This window comes from Branchiostoma belcheri, unplaced genomic scaffold (assembly GCF_001625305.1).
Source record: "Branchiostoma belcheri isolate BF01 breed outbred unplaced genomic scaffold, Haploidv18h27 scaffold1, whole genome shotgun sequence".
In the NCBI taxonomy this organism is placed as follows: Eukaryota; Metazoa; Chordata; class Leptocardii; order Amphioxiformes; family Branchiostomatidae; genus Branchiostoma; species Branchiostoma belcheri.
The window spans coordinates 6,078,345-6,094,161 of record NW_017802379.1 but is presented as its reverse complement, the minus strand read 5'-3'; the positions used below and the strand labels follow the sequence as shown (position 1 = coordinate 6,094,161).

At 42.7% G+C, this 15,817-nt stretch overlaps 3 protein-coding genes across 3 annotated transcripts in view; 1 reads left to right on the top strand and 2 right to left on the bottom strand.

The window, feature by feature from the left end:
* LOC109465295 (E3 ubiquitin-protein ligase RNF185-like) lies at positions 1-3,147 on the top strand. Its single transcript, XM_019762495.1, has 6 exons — positions 1-358; positions 879-897; positions 1,081-1,190; positions 1,399-1,456; positions 1,615-1,723; positions 1,976-3,147. Exons 1-6 carry the CDS (start codon positions 216-218, stop codon positions 2,071-2,073), a joined length of 537 nt encoding a protein of 178 aa, XP_019618054.1. The 5' UTR covers positions 1-215; the 3' UTR covers positions 2,074-3,147.
* A 175-nt stretch (positions 3,148-3,322) lies between these two features.
* On the bottom strand, positions 3,323-6,151 carry LOC109465288 (fibroblast growth factor receptor 3-like). The gene is made up of 2 exons (XM_019762483.1): positions 5,641-6,151; positions 3,323-4,365 (listed from the first exon to the last, which is right to left on the bottom strand). Exons 1-2 carry the CDS (start codon positions 6,149-6,151, stop codon positions 3,323-3,325), a joined length of 1,554 nt encoding a protein of 517 aa, XP_019618042.1.
* Positions 6,152-6,901: 750 nt separating this feature from the next.
* Positions 6,902-15,817, bottom strand: part of LOC109467725 (tyrosine-protein kinase SYK-like) — a 9,644-nt gene continuing 728 nt past the window's right edge. Inside the window, exons 2-3 of the mRNA XM_019765813.1 lie at positions 8,568-8,916; positions 6,902-7,463 (exon numbers count right to left, since the gene is read on the bottom strand). Coding sequence (XP_019621372.1) covers positions 6,939-7,463; positions 8,568-8,916 — 874 coding nt within the window. The 3' untranslated portion in view covers positions 6,902-6,938. The remainder of the gene's footprint in view (positions 7,464-8,567; positions 8,917-15,817) is intronic.

Sequence of the window (15,817 nt, the reverse complement as noted above, 5' to 3'; positions counted from 1 at the left end):
GTACTACTGCAGTACGCAGGCGCGGAAGTACAGGTTGTATCCCGTTCTTCGTTCGTCTGCTGCGAAAGCTTAAAATTTTGTGATGGTTTGTCGCTTCTACTCGCTAAGATAGCCGTCTAGCTTCGCCATAGAATACCTCCAGTAGATTTAAGACGGTTTGGGGAGGACGGTAAGAGCCAGTAAAAACACACAGTACGGGATTTCGGGTCGGAATAATGTCATCGGCTGATGTGACGGGTGATGGGGCAGGGGCCGCCGGAGGGGGAGGGGCGGACGTGGACCAGGGGACCTACGAGTGCAATATCTGCCTGGACACGGCCAGAGACGCAGTGGTCAGCCTGTGTGGACACCTGTTCTGGTGAGAGCCATAGTTTGCAGTAGTGTGTCTGTGTGTGCAAATGCCAATATGTCTTAAATTCTAAAATTACTTGTGTAATTTACATCTTACTCAGTTACTGATAGTATAGCATGTAAACTGAAAGTGAAACTGAGCTGATCCAATTTCCGTAAATAGTCAGAAGGTCTGAGGAAGGTGTCTGATAGACATCGAAACGTAAGCAGGTGAGAACCTCAATGGTTGTGTAAGAAGAAAATTCTATATCCTGAGCTGATCCAAATTATCAAGGATGTGTCATACTAAAACAGCAAGATAAATTTATGGTGTTTAATTAAACACCTTGGAAAGGATAATAAAATATCAGGAATTTATGTTCATAGAGATGCAAACTATGCAAATGAGCTGTAAATAAAGTTTGACATTGAAATTTGTTGATGTTGATTATTAATTGTTCACTATTTGAAAACACATGTCTGTTAGCCAAAGTTATAGTTAACAATGAAAATATTGACAATATTATTTGTCATTTTTCCCCATGTAGTTGGCCCTGTCTTCATCAGGTAAGAAGTGATATTCTAACGTCTTGACCATTTTATTCTTATTCATGTCTTTGGCTGCTTGTTTGGCATTTGATATTTTCCAGCAAGTTTTCTAATTGTTTGCAATTTCATACATACACAATGCAGTGTTGTATGAAGGGGGTGAAGTCTGCCATCACTGATTTGCCATGTTTCCATTTGCAGTGGTTGGAGACCAGACCTAACAGGCAGCTGTGTCCTGTGTGTAAGGCTGGCATCAGCAGAGACAAGGTCATACCACTGTACGGGAGGGGGGGTTCACAGATGGATCCCAGGTAAGCAACAGACCAGCCGGGGCTATCAGAAGCTCAAGAATTATCCCAAAAAAGTCTGTTTCCTTTCATAGTTTTTGCTGCTACAAGTCTCGGTTATTTTTGGACGTCCTCTCAAATACAACAGATCATGTACAGTAATGCCATTTGCAGTGGTGGTACATTGTAATGTGTTTTCAGTAAAGATTGAATTTGTCTGTCTTCTTTCCAGAACGAAAACACCACCTAGACCACAGGGACAGAGGCCAGAACCAGAAAATAACCATGGGGTAGGTATTCGACTTTCTCTTTGGAGAATCATCACAAACTGAGGACATTCTTGGGATTTGTGTTTACAACTGGTAAAAATATAAGTGCAGAGAATGAATCATACCATATTGTACCTATCTTGAAATCAATGCTGACTCTCCTTGCTTTCCATCCTCAGGGCTGGACATTTGGAGATGGGGGATTCCAGATGTCCTTTGGAATTGGAGCCTTTCCGTTTGGTTTCTTTGCCTCGGCTTTTAACTTCAACGATGGAAGGCCAGGGCCAGGTAAGAACAGCAAGTCAGTAGCTAAATGTATGTATGGGGAAGAGTAGGTACTATAGTCAGGTTCATTGTAACAGGGAAATTCTCCTGTATACAAAGCTCTTTCTAACAAGTACAGTGACCAGTATTTGTTATGTTATGTCCTAAGAAGTACAACCTACAAAGTATGTGCAATGACAGCCGGAACCTCAGCAGCTATATACATGAACATGTATATCATACAAGTGTCATAGTTGTTGTCTGTTTTCCACATAGCTCCCCCAGGCACACCACAAGCAGAGGAGGAGAGAGTCCTGTCCACCTTGTTCCTCTGGATTGCTCTTATCTTCATGTTCTGGCTCCTCATGGCATGATGGGATAGGTGCTGCAAGGTATTGTGGGAAACACTCAAGCACAACATGGGCAACAGTTTAAAAAGGAAATAGTTTAATCTGTCTAAATAGTTCATTGTTATCCAAATAACCTTATTTCTGCAAGTATTGCTATTATGTGCATGTAAAATATGTGTGGATACTGTTTTGACACTTTATCATATTGGAGACTGGCTCTAACCAAGAAGTTTACGATGGTGCCACAGCATTCCAAATGTATCCCATATATTGGTGTTCAGTTCATATACAGCCTCTTTCTTGGTATAATTCTTGGTATTCTTCAGTATAATAGGAAGCTTTCCCATGTATGAATTCATCTTCACAATGGTGTGAGTATTGCGGTATTGCTAATTGTAATTCATATGTATAGTTAAGCAAAGTTTAAACACTGCAACTAATAATTGCAACTTGCTACCTTTGTATAATATGTTAAGATATTTTGGGTTTATTGCATGTGATTAAGCTATCAAGCAATGTATTTTGGCTTCAGGCAAATTATGAACTTTGAAAGGGGATACATGTATATGCACACATATGGTTACAGTGGAAAAATTGTCTTCCACATTTGTTTTTTGGCCAATCATTAAGCATATCTATCTTTCAATGCAACTTACAGCTGATTCAAAATCTCTGGTTTTACTGAATAGATAGTTTCAGCATATAGCAATGGACAGTATCTACGTTCTGTAGGCAGTTACAGGCATTCTGTTAATGTGTCTCAAAGTTTATCCATTTAATGGTGACATCACAAAACTTGCTGTTGTTTTTTTGTAGATTCCATTTTGTCCTTGTAAATGTTAACAGTAGCTGTGTTTTATCCAACCAGAGCACATCTCTTGATGCCATTGCTGGGAAAGTAATAATACCCTGTTTGCTATTGGTCAGATGACTACTGTCTACTGAGACTGATTACTGATTCTGTCAAGAGCTGTTGTAAAAATAGTATAGGTTATTCATTATTTGCCATGTAAAAACATTAATTCACGTGGCATTGTTACCCTATGATTTTAATGCATTTACTGAAATGAACAATAAAGTTAGACATTACAAAAGTACAGAATTACAATTATATTTTCTGTGCTGTCATTGTTTTAAACTCGGCAAAAGACCGTATCATTGGCCAGGCTAATTTGATACATGTACTGTCTTTTGCCATCCTAGGATCTGATTTAAGATTAGGGCATTTAAGCAGTAAGCAAGCTACCTTGGTACTACTTTTGTGAGTTCAAACTCAAACTGTGGTTTCCTTCTCCATAAACTGAAAATCTATTTCGTGACGACATTCTGTAAGTTTCTGTTCCAGTTCCTCAGGTGTCGGTCTGGCTGACGGCTCCTGCCGCCAACACGACCTCATGACGTCATACAGCCTGTTCGGACATCCCCGCGGCTTCAGCAGACGCATTCCCCTCCTCAGGAACTCTACTAAGTTCGGATAGGTGAGCCGGACCATCTCCTGATAGTTGGGCTCCTCTCCAAATGCCGCGATCTCCCACAGCAGCACTCCAAATGACCACGTGTCGGATTCACACGTGAACTGACGACATTTCAGTGACTCCAGAGCCATCCACTTCAGAGGCAAGAGCTCCTCAGCATCCGTTTTCGTTGAAGCCGCAGGCGCAATAGTGCTGTACACGTCACGAGCCAGGCCGAAGTCGGTCAGTTTAGCGACGTCATCTCCACTGATGAGAACGTTCCGAGCGGCCACGTCACCGTGAGCGATAGGAAGGTGTCGGAGCTCCTCCAGGGCACGTGAGATGTGGACAGCATAGCGCAGAACGTTGTTAAGGAGAAGAACACGACGTTGGGGATGTTGCTTCAGCTGTTTTAGAAGTTGTAAAAGATCCCCCCTGGTATCTTCCAAGAGAACACACTTTGGTGTGGACTTCGTGATGACCCCAAACAGCCGGACAATGTTGGAGGTTCTGTTATTGTGTTCCTGGTTTTCATGAACAGCTATGAGTGCAGAAACTTCCCGACAGAATGCTTGATAGCACTGTCTGTCCTCAGTACGGACTGACTTCACAGCTACAGTCACTTTAGTGTTGTCAATGCGGAGATGGCCCTTTCTGATATGTGCAAACGTACCGAGCCCGATCAGCTGACCTAGAGTCAGATCCTTGGTCTTCCTTTCCCATCGGTTCAGCCAGCCAGGCTTTAGACTCTGTGTTAGGTTTTCTTCCATACTAGTCAGTTCAAGTAGAGCCTGCGCCTCCTCTAAACCCTCGTCTTGTTTCACCCGAGTAGCCCTCTTCCGCATATAGAGCACAACCAATGCTGCCAACACTAGCAGGACCAGTATAAGGGGTACAGAGATTTGCAGTGGCAGTTGCAAACTGTCGGTTTGGATGTCGATTTGCATGACCTCGCACCACTGCCCAGTCCAAGGCGACTCGCATGTGCAGTTTCCATCCACGTGGTGACATATGGCGTTGTTCTGACAAGCACACGCATATTTACATTTCTCTCCATACCGACCACTTGGGCATGGCATACTACAATCTACACCATACCAACCTTCATAGCAGAAACAATGGCCGTTTTGATGGTCGCAGCGGACCGCATTCTGACATTGGCATTCGCTGCTACAGTTCTGCCCAAACGTGCCCTGTGGGCACCAAGTCTTGCACATTGTCCCAATGTATCCTGGCGGACAGACACAGCCGGCCCACCGGTCACAGCTAGCTTCTTCTGGACAGTTGCAGTCGTCTTCGCACAATTCACCCATTTTTCTGGGAGGACATGTGACTGCCTGAAGCTCGTAACTTGCGAGAAAGACCCGTTTGTCTTCTGTAACTACAGTACAGGTGTAGGTGCCATTGTGTTCGGACCGGATGCTTTCTATTCTTATCTGATCTTGTTGGGTCCCCTGTAACCACGTTTTGGTTCCATTTGGAAATTCCCACATCATCCTTTCGACGGCTAGATTGAAAGCTCTGCATTCCAACGTCAACAAACTCTTGATGTGAATCTGTCGCGAGTCGCTAGGAGTTGCGATGATGGCCACTGTACTGTGAGGTATGTCACAGATGACACCTTGCCATCCAGGCTGACACTTACAGGCCCCGTTGAACGCATGGCAACGGGCGCCGTTTTCACAGCCACAGTGCTTGTCACACATGACGCCATATTTGTTCGGCGGACATCCTATGGCCTTAGCGTCGAATCCCAGTCGACTAAGATGGGTGACCTCGTATTGCTGATAATAACTTCTGACCGGCAAAGGTAATGTTAGTTTTGGTAGGTTGCATTTGAAATTGTACGATTCGCTGGCTTCTGGAGCCTTGAACATACGAAAAGAACCGACAATGTCAAGCCGTGTGTTCAGATCGTCAAAATTCGAGCCCACGTCACTTGCAAAATCACATTCAGCACTCCCGTCAGTGTTTGGAACTGCGAGTTCAAAGACGGCTACATCGTCAGGCGAGGAGAAACATTGGAGACATTTTCCACGCATAACATTAGCTGCGACCATGTCTCTGCCTGTTTCATCTCTGATAGTTGTCGAAAACTGCACTCGACAGTCGCTACTGGCGTGGTAATACAAGGAACCAAGTGATTTACGAAGAGAATCCGGAATCCGACTTGTGATAGACAGAATTCCAGCGGTTTTCTCCATAATCTCAATCGTATTATCTGTCACATCGAAAATCGGACTTCCGGACTTTCCCCCAACCAGTACTGGCATTGCGCAAGTGTCGTTGTAAACAGGCGGGTATCCTTCCACCTCCTGGACTTGTATGTCCACGCGTCGCTCTTCTACCTTTCCGACCGGCCGAGTGACATTGACCCTAAGGTTGTACATCGGACTGACGTCATAATCTAACGGCCGTGCAACTGTGATCCTACAGGTGGTTATCATGAACCGGCCGTGCTCGTCTCCCTCCACAATTTCACACTGAACGTCGTCTTCACCCATCTGAGAGGTGGTTAGGACGCTGGTGACGTTTCTTCCGATAGCGGCATTTTCTGGGACTGTGGCATAGAGCGGAGTTGTTGAACAAGCGACGTTGGACAGCGCCAAGAACGTAACGAGACTGAATAAGGTCTTGAACGTTTGCATCTTGGATGTGGTCACGGGGCGACTGCTGAGCTTCCACACACGGCTATGGCTGCAGCAGAAACGTGACAAAGTCACAACCTTTGTTTGGATATTGAATTGAATTAAATTATCACGGCTAGTAAAAGAAATCCCCTCACTCGTTTCCTAATTTAGAAAGAGGAAGCATTTGATGTTGTCAAACATCCCCTTTTCGCTCCGTTGTTTAGTAAATTATAAATGGTCGTGAATGTATGTCAAGTAAACATTGGACGTGACGTGGACGTCTAAAGATAGAAAGATGACAAAGTACTTGGTAATATATTGCTATCAACCTGTAAGAAGGTAACAATGAAGCAACTTTCCTGATAGCGTCTTAATCTAAGCAAATTGACGCATATTCTAGAGACCTACTGAGGTTGCTGCATGAAGAGCAGACTTGGCGAAACCTAAGTTACCTGCTAAGCTAGGAAGGACTCTGGATAAACAAACCTCTAGCAAATCAATTACTATTTCGTGACACTATAGTTAGCTAATTATGATTGAGTCTTATCTTTGCAAAATGAAAATTATATCAAAGACGTATATATGTAGTAGAGTAAGAAACTGGGAGTCAGGGGCGTTCCTCCAACACTTGACAAAGAGTTATAATTGGTCCAGTCCAAAAGTACAAAACCACACCATAGTTTCAGTATGTGTTGTGATAACTGTATATATCAAACTCTCAAAATTTCAAAATTTCTCTGTCTATCTGCACTAGGCACTGAGACAGAGGACAGGCTATCTTGGTACTACTTATGTGAGTTCTACATCAAACTGCAGATTCTCGCTCCACAAACTGAAGATCTATCTCATGACGACATTCTGTAAGTTTCTGTTCCAGTTCCTCAGGGGTCGGTCTGGCCGACGGCTCCTGCCGCCAACACGACCTCATGACGTCATACAGCCTGTTCGGACATCCCCGCGGCTTCAGCAGACGCATTCCCCTCCTCAGGAACTCTACTAAGTTCGGATAGGTGAGCCTGACCATCTCCTGATAGTTGGGCTCCTCTCCAAACGACGCGATCTCCCACAGCAGCACGCCGAACGACCACGTGTCGGACTCGCACGTGAACTGACGACATTTCAGTGACTCCAGAGCCATCCACTTCAGAGGCAACAGCTCCTCAGCATCTGTCTTCACAGAATCCGCGTGCGAAATGGTACTGTACACGTCACGAGCCAGGCCGAAGTCGGTCAGTTTAGCGACGTCATGTCCACTGATGAGAACGTTCCGAGCGGCCACGTCACCGTGAGCGATAGGAAGGCGTCGGAGCTCCTCCAGGGCACGTGATATGTGGACAGCATAGCGTAGAACGTCGCTAAGGAGAACAACGCGATCCAAGCGACGACGTTCGGTTTGCTGCTTCAATCGTTTAAGAAGTTGCAAAAGATCACCACTGGCATATTCCAAGAGAACACACTTTGGTGTGGACTTGGTGATGACCCCAAACAGCCGGACAATGTTGGAGTCGCCGTCAATTTGTTCCTGGTTTTCATGAACAGCTATGAGTGCGGAAACTTCCCGACAGAATGCTTGGTAGCACAGTTTGTCCGCCGCACGCACGGACTTCACAGCTACAGTCACTTCAGCGTTGTCAATGCGGAGATGGCCCTTTCTAATATGTGCAAATGTACCGAGCCCGATCAGCTGACCTAGAGTCAGATCCTTGGTCTTCCTTTCCCATCGGTTGAGCCAACCAGGCTTTAGACTCTGTGCTAAATTTTCTTCCATACCAGTTAGTTCAAGTAGAGCCTGCGCCTCCTCTAAGCCCTCATCTTGTTTTACTCGAGTAGCCCCCTTCCGTATATAGAGCACCACCAATGCTGCCAACACTAGCAGGACCAGTAAAAGTGGTACAGAGATTTGCAGTGGCAGTCGGAAACTGTCTGTTTGGATGTCGGTTTGCATGACCTCGCACCACTGCCCAGTCCAAGGCGACTCGCATGTGCAGTTTCCATCCACGTGGTGACATGTGGCGTTGTTCTTGCAAGAACACGCATATTTACAATCCTGTCCGTACCGTCCACTTGGGCACGGCATACTACAATCTACGCCAAACCAACCTTCCCTGCAGACACATTGACCATTTTTATGGTCGCAGCGGACTGCATTCTGACATTGGCATTTGCTGCTACAGTTCTGTCCAAACATGCCCTGTGGGCACCATGTCTTACACATTGTCCCAATGTATCCCGGCGGACAGACACAGCCGGCCCACCTGTCACAGCTGGCTTCTTCTGGACAGTCGCAGTCGTCTTCGCACAATTCACCCGTCTTCTCAGCAGGACACGTGACTGCCTGAAGCTCGTAACTTGCAAGAAAGACCCGTTTGTCTTCTGTAACTACAGTACAGGTGTAGGTGCCATTGTGTTTGGACTGGATGCTTTCTATACTTACCTGGTCTTCTTGAGTCCTCCGTAACCACTTTTTGGTTCCATTTGGAAATCCCCACGTCATCCCTTTAACAGCTAGATTGAAAGCTCTGCATTCCAATGTCAACGGACTCTTGATGTGAATCTGTCGCGAGTCGCTAGGAGTCGGTATGATGGCCACAGTACTGTGAGGAATGTCACAGACGACACCTTGCCATCCAGGCTGACACTTACAGGCCCCGTTGAATCCATGGCAACGGGCGCCGTTTTCACAGCCACAGTCCTTTTCACACATAATGCCATATTTGTTTGGCGGACATCCTTTGGCCCTAGCGTTAGATTCCAGTGTGATAAAATGAGTGACCTCGTATGGCCTACCATTATTTTTGATCGGCAAAGACAATCTTAGTTTTGGTAGGTTGCATTTGAATTTGTACAATTCGCGGGTTTCTGGAGACTGGAACAGGCGAAAACACCAACAATGTCAAACCGTGTGGTCAGATAGTCAAAATTCGATCCCACGTCACTTGCAAAATCACATTCAGCACTCCCGTCAGTGTTTAGAACTGCGAGCTCCAAGACTGCAGCATCGTCGGGCGAGGAGAAACATTGGATACATTTTCCTCTAATTGCAGCGAAGCCTCTTTTATCTATGGCAGTTGCTGCAAACTGCACACGACAATCGCTGCTGGCGTGATAAAATATTGATTCACCTATATATATAGCTAATTTAAGTAGAGATTCCGGAATCTGAACTTCGGTGGAAAGAACTCCTCTGTCTTTCTCCATCATCTCAACCGTACTTGTCACATCGAAAATCGGACTGCCAGACTTACCCCCAACCAGTACTGGCATTGCGCAAGTGTCGTTGTAAACAGGTGGGTATCCTTCCACCTCCTGGACTTGTATATCCACGCGTCGCTCTTCTACCTTTCCGACCGGCCGAGTGACATTGACCCTAAGGTTGTACATCGGACTGACGTCATAATCTAACGGCCGTGCAACTGTGATCCTACAGGCGGTTATCATGAACCGACCGTGCTCGTCTCCCTCCACAATTTTACACTGAACGTCGTCTTCACCCATCTGAGAGGTGGTTAGGACGCTGGTGACGTATCGTCCGATAGCGGCATTTTCTGGGACTGTGGCATAGAGCGGAGTTGTTGAACAAGCGACGCTGAACAGCGCCAAGAACGTAACGAGACTGAATAAGCTCTTGAACGTTTGCATCTTGGATGTAGTCACGAGGGGCGACTGCTGAGCTTCCACACACGGCTATAGCTGCTGCAGAAACGTGACAAAGTCACAATCTTTGGTTGGATATTGAATTGAATTAAATTATCACGACTAGTCAAAGAAATCCCCTCGCGCATTTTCCTAATTCATAAAGAGGAAGCATTTGATGTGGTCAAACATCCTCTTTTCGCTCCGTTGTTTAATAAATTATAAATGGTCGTGAAATATTGTACGTAACGTGGACGTCTAAAGATAGAAAGATGAAAACCACAAGACATACCACAATTGCTTGGTACTATATTGCTATCAACGTCACGGCACGAAAAACGGTATTTACGGATGCTTAAACTATGCTTAAAGTCAACGTATATTCCGTCTTTACGCATCTATACACGTTTTATACGAGTACGTAAAGATCGACGTTACGTGGTCTTTCCGTAGGTGCGGATGGATCCTTATTTTCCGGTTTTCACGTAGCCTTTAAGCACTTAAAGATGTCTTAAATGATGATTAAAATATTTTTAAATTGTAAGTAAAGTTAACGTATTCTTATTGTTTAAGCATTTTTAAGGGTAATATACGTATGTGTAAAGATGACGGAAAGGTGCGGATGGATCCTTATTTTCCGGTTTTCACGTAGCCTTTAAGCACTTAAAGATGTCTTAAATAACAATGAAAATATTTTTAAATTGTAAGTAAAGTTGACGTATTTTTATCATTTAAGCATTTTTAAGGGTAATATACGTATGTGTAAAGATGACGGAAAGGTGCGGATGGATCCTTATTTTCCGGTTTTCACGTAGCCTTTAAGCACTTAAAGATGTCTTAAATAATGATGAAAATATTTCTAAATTGTAAGTAAAGTTGACGTATTTTCATTTTTTAAGCATTTTATTACGGCTCATATAAGTGTGGGTAAAGATGACGGATAGGTGCGGATGGATACGTATTTTCCGGTTTTCACGTAGCCTTTCAGCTGCTTAAAGTTGTCATAAATACTTTTTAAAATGCTCTTATAACGTATTTAAAGTTCACGTTTATTTCTAATTGAAGCACTTTTACGGCCAATATACGTGTGTGTAAAGGTAATCATTTGTTGCGTATATGGTGCTTATTTTTCGGATTTTTCAGTTGACTTTCAGCAGCTTAAACTGCGTCTTTATTACCCATAAAGTGTGCGTAACGCTGGCGTATTCTGTTGCATTTACTTGCCGTTTATTCTGCGTATGTCAGGTATTGTGGCATTTTGGTGTCCAGTCCTGTCGTGGTTTGGGTGGGCTATCTTCGGGCCTGCCGTCCTGTTGAAGTTAGGCTCCCTGGATAGAGTTTAGCGGCACGATATCGATGCGAAACATACCGGGGAGCCTGGCTTACTCCGGCGGCGAAGAGGTCCTGGATCCCCAAAGAAAGCCGCTCCATACCCGGTAGACTGGAAACCAGGCTAGTCGTATAGTTTTTGTTCTCGTTGATGCAGCCGGCTGAGCTCGAGCGATAAGTCACTGTGTCCGTGCAAAGTTCCTTCAAGATTCTGCGCTGTATCCAAGTCTACAATTCCGAATCCAACGTCGTTAGGCAAAGGTAGAGTTTACTTTGAAAGAGCACTCTTGTCCATGTGGCCACCGCAGGCTTGGAGAAGTAATCCGCTCAGTTTCGCGAATACAGATACCGATATGACTCCCGGTCTTGGTCGCCGACACAGATATACGGTCGTGATGTTTTCTCATTCCGTGCCGTGCCGTGCCGTGTTCCATATCTCCACTCCAATCCGTTTTGTAGACTTGTACAGAACGAGGACCATGTGCCCTAGTTTTGTGTCCGTTCCGTCGGGGTTCAGGGTGATTAAAACCAACCGAATCTCGTCCATAACCTGCAGTGAGTCCTGATGGAATTGGTCCAATCTTCCATCCCGTACTTGTCTTCAAAAAGGCGCCCTGTAAAATGCTAGCCCTGGTGCTTGCGTCTTGCATATCCAGTAGATTTCAAAATCCCACCGTTGTCTGTCATTGGATAATACCCTGTCACATGACACACCATCTGGCAGATATCGGCTCCCCCATATGGCGATTATCTTGCATTTGAATCCCTGTGTTGTTTTTTCACAGCTTGGCACTGAATAAATTTACATTTTGAAAAACACCATGCCTTGTCAGTGCATCTTACCGAAACACACCGCAGATACTGTTTGTTCCATGTTTTTATAAACAACTTTTTACATTTACATTCATTTCTCATTACATTCGCCGCCGACAACTGATTTGTCCATCCTGAAACAACGGTCTCGTACTTTCACACCCGAATTGTCCACCAGGACGGAGTACAACATCATAAACATGTTACGGACGGACAGTATTTTCCAGTTTGAATACATAGACGAAATAGAATAACGCAAAATTATACAACTTTTGGGGACATATGAGCTGAAGGGAAGAGATCACTTCCCGTTTACCTAAAATTCGCATGGATAAAGATTAAACACGTCGTACGTTTGCTGTATAAACGCATCGTTTCATAGAGGTTTTGGGAACATATATTAAGCTAGTGTCATTTAAAATACGCGTAGAGAAAAATTAAACACGCCGTATGTTTGTTGAATAAACGTTACATTTCCTTTAGCTTTCGGGAACATATAAGCGAACGTCACTTAAAACACTCGTAAAGTAAGATTAAACACGCCGTATGTTTGTTGATTAACCGCTACGTTTCATATAGCTTTGGGGAATATATAAGCCAACGTCGTTCAAAATGCGCGTATGGAAAAACTAAACACGTCGTATTTTTGTTGAATAATAGCTACATTTCCTTTAGCTTTCGGGAACATATAAGCAAACGTCACTTACAAAACTCGTAAGGTAAGATTAAACACGTCGTATGTTTGTTGAATAAACGTAACGTTTCATGGAATTTTTGGGAATGTATAAGCCAACGTCACTTAAAATGCACGTAAGGAAAAACTAAAATTTGTCGTATGTTTGTTGACTAAACGCTATATTTCATATAGCTTTCGGGAACATATAAGCTAACTTCACTTAAAGTACGTGTAAGGTAAGATTAAACACGCCGTATGTTTGTTGAATAAACGTTACATTTCATATTGCTTTCGGGAACATATAAGCTAACGTCACTTAAAAACTTGTAAGGTAAGATTAAACACGTCTTATGTTTGTTGAATACGGTTCATAGAGTTTTGGGGAATATATAAGCCAACGTCACTTAAAATGCGCGTATGGGAAGAATAAACATGTGATATGTTTGTGGAATAAACGTTACATTTCATATAGCTTTTGGGAGCATATAATCCAACGTCACTTAAAATACGCGTATGGAAAGATTAAACACGCCTTCTTGTTGTTGAATAAACGCTATTTCATATAGCTTTTGGGAATATATAAGCTAAAGGGGGGAGGTTCTCCCCCCGTTCGCTTAAAGTGTGCGTAGAGAAAGATTAAACACGTCGTACATTTGTTGAATAAACGTTACCTTTCATATAGTTTTTGTGAACATATAAGCTAAAGGGAAGAGATGCCACCCCGTTCACTTAAGATATCCGTAGGGAAAGATATAACACAGCGTATGTTTGCTGAAAAAAGACGCTACATATCATCCATAGCTTTTGGAAAAATATCATTTAAAATATGCGCGTTGGGGAAGATTAAAGTTAAACAAGTCGTATTGTCACCGTATTGTTGTTGAATAAACGCTACCTTTCATATTGTTTTCGGGAACATATAAGCTAAAGGGGGGAGGTTCTCCCTCCGTTCCAGCGTGCGTAGAGAAAGATTAAACGCGCCGTATATTTGTTGAATAAACGCATCTTTTCATAGAGGTTTTGGGAACATATAAGCCACCGTCATTCAAAATACGCGTACAGAAAAATTAGACACGTCGTATGTTTGTTGAATAAACGTTACATTTCCTTTAGCTTTCGGGAACATATAAGCCAACGTCACTTAAAACACTCGTAAAGTAAGATTAAACACGCCGTATGTTTGTTGATTAACCGCTACGTTTCATATAGCTTTGGGGAATATATAAGCCAACGTCACTCAAAATGCGCGTATGGAAAAACTAAACATGTTGTATTTTTGTTGAATAATAGCTACATTTTCTTTAGCTTTCGGGAACATATAAGCAAACGTCACTTACAAAACTCGTAAGGTAAGATTAAACACGTCGTATGTTTGTTGAATAAACGCTACGTTTCATGTAGTTTTTAGGAATATATAAGCCAACGTCACTTAAAATGCACGTAAGGAAAAACTAAACAAGTCGTATGTTTGTTGACTAAACGCTATATTTCATATAGCTTTCGGGAACATATAAGCTAACTTCACTTAAAGTACGTGTAAGGTAAGATTAAACACGTCGTATGTTTGTGGAATAAACGTTACATTTCATATTGCTTTCGGGAACATATAAGCTAACGTCACTTAAAAAACTTGTAAGGTAAGATTAAACACGTCTTATGTTTGTTGAATAAACGCAGCGTTTCATAGATTTTCTGATAATATATAAGCCAACGTCACTTAAAATACGCGTATGGAAAGATTAAACACGCCTTATTGTTGTTGAATAAACGCTATATTTCATATAGCTTTTGGGCATATATAAGCTAAAGGGGAGGTTTTCCCCCCGTTCGCTTATTTAAAGTGTGCGTAGAGAAAGATTAAACGCGTCGTATATTTGTTGAATAAACGCTACCATTCATATAGTTTTTGTGAACATATAAGCTAAAGGGAGGAGGTACCTCCTCGTTCACTTAAAATACCCATAGGAAAAGATATAACACAGCGTATGTTTGCTGAAAACAAACGCTACATATCATCCATAGCTTTTGGAAACATATCAATTAAACTGCGCGTTTGGGGAAGATTAAACACGTCGTATTGTCACCGTATTGTTGTTGAATAAACGGTACATTTCATATTGTTTTCGGGATCATATAAGCTAAAGGGGGGAGGTTCTCCCCCCGTTCGCTTAAAGTGTGCGTAGAGAAAGATTAAATGCGTCGTATATTTGTTGAATAAACGCTACCTTTCATATAACTTTTGGGAACATATAAGCTAAAGAGGGAAAGTCTGACCGCCGTACACTGAAAGTGTGCGGAGAGGAGGATTAAACACGTCATATGTTTGTTGGTAAGCCATGAAAACATAACGCGAAAATTTTTTTGTATTTGCGTGCACCGAGGTCTGCTACAATTCATGTCAGGCGTTGAAAGGAAACAGAGTTCTAGGCACAGGCTCTCGATAATTTATGCGGTGTCTTTTTCGTCTTGCTTTAAATTGTGCGTAGAAAAAAAATTAAAAATATACCTGATTGATTTACTCATGTTTCAATTTTGACTTAAGTTTTGAAACAGAAATACGAAACATTTCCTATACCTTTCTGGGACATATAAGTTTAACATGTTTGTCGGAGCTGAATATTTCAGTATCTGTAAACCGTGCGTAAAGAAACATGCCGTAATACGTTACATTTACAACTGCGAAAATCCTTCGTAAAGATTAGATTTCTTTTTCAGTACACTTTAATCGATCTAAAAGTCTGCTTAAATATTTCCCTGTCTTTAAAGTCTCAATACGGATGTCGTAAATTTTGCTTAAATATCTGTTTTCGTGCTGTGCGTGTAAGTTGGTAAAATGGAGCAACTTTCCTGATAGCGTCTTAATCTAAGCCAATTGACGCACATTCTAGAGACCTATTGAGGTTGCTACATGACTTGGTGAAACTCCAAGTTACCTGCTGAACAGGCAAGGACTCTGGATAAACAAACCTCTTGCAAATCAAATACTTTTTTTATGACATTAATTATAATTTTTTAAAGTCTAATCTTCATAAAACGAAAATTATACCGGTAGACTTATATAGTACGGTAAGAAACTGGGAGTTAGGGTAATTCCCCCAACGCTTGACAAACAGTTATGATTGGTCTAGTCGACTCTATCAGGAGAGTTTCTCCATTTTACCGTCTTACATGTGGATACGAGAGCTATATATTAGCAAGCAATTGTGGTATGCGCCTTCTACTTTGTTATCTTT